Genomic DNA, 977 nt, shown 5'->3' with positions numbered 1-977 from the left:
ACTGAGTACGAATGGGGGTCCAATTGAGATCTATTTAAACATTTTTTCTTCTAGAAATGATTAAACATTAATTTAAAGAAAGTAATATGAGTAAAATACCAGCTAATGACTTCTACAGTGGGTAGAAACCCAAAAAACTCTGAATAAAAACAGTTCTTCTCTCTGATATACCAGAGTATTTGTGGCTAAAAATCGACTGACTGATATAGTGAAAGTCGTGACCATGAAGATATTGTTTGGACTCTTGCTTTAACTTTAAAGCTTTGCAAACATGAACATCTTTAACTCCATAAGTTGAGAAATCTCCAGATGAAGCAGCTAGTTGTTTTTTTTTTTTATTCTGATAGCAGAATTTGACCCATTAGCCAGCAGTGTAGCTTGCTTGTTCATCCTCTGTGGGTCACAACATCATGAATAAGCTTTAGGAGTGAATGCTGAGATTGTTTCTTTTCATTTACTTGACACAAAGCATTTTTTACATCAATACCAGCGTGAGGCTAAGTGAGTCACCCTGCTGCAGACGCAATCGGCCTCCATTTTACACCTAACAACCCCACTCAGTGTGCTGGGGAGAATACATACATTGTTGCTCCGAGTACAAAGACCATGTTGGCGTATGGGGGTGTATTGTAGCAGAGAGAGCTGCCGCATTTTACATGAATGTGTTTTGGTTTTATTATTCTGAATGTGTGTTCAGTTAATGATTGGCTTTAATGGCATTTCTCTGTTATTTTTGTCTCTAGATAATTTCTGCTGATGGAGCTGCTCTGACATTGTTTGAAGCTGTAAGTGAAAGTGGGAAAGTCGTCGAACGTCCCGCCTCAGAACGTCGCACAGATGTTTTCATTGGGTCAGGAAAACTTCTCCACTGCTTCCACCAAAGGACCAGTCCGATATGGAGAGCTCATCGTGCTGGGGTAAGAGGTTTGATGCTAATATGGGCTTGTTCATAAACTCCAATTATAGGCATAAAAATC

At 39.2% G+C, this 977-nt stretch overlaps 1 protein-coding gene across 1 annotated transcript in view; it reads left to right on the top strand.

Annotated features, from left to right (window-relative positions):
• Window positions 1-977, top strand: part of peli1 (pellino E3 ubiquitin protein ligase 1) — a 25,556-nt gene that overhangs the window by 8,787 nt on the left and 15,792 nt on the right. The window contains exon 2 of the mRNA XM_015380925.1: window positions 744-917. Coding sequence (XP_015236411.1) covers window positions 838-917 — 80 coding nt within the window. The 5' untranslated portion in view covers window positions 744-837. The remainder of the gene's footprint in view (window positions 1-743; window positions 918-977) is intronic.

Source organism: Cyprinodon variegatus, unplaced genomic scaffold (assembly GCF_000732505.1).
Source record: "Cyprinodon variegatus isolate N-32 unplaced genomic scaffold, C_variegatus-1.0 Scaffold225, whole genome shotgun sequence".
Lineage (NCBI taxonomy): Eukaryota > Metazoa > Chordata > Actinopteri > Cyprinodontiformes > Cyprinodontidae > Cyprinodon > Cyprinodon variegatus.
The sequence above is the reverse complement of the archived record's forward strand: the minus strand, read 5'-3'. Positions and strand labels throughout refer to the sequence as shown.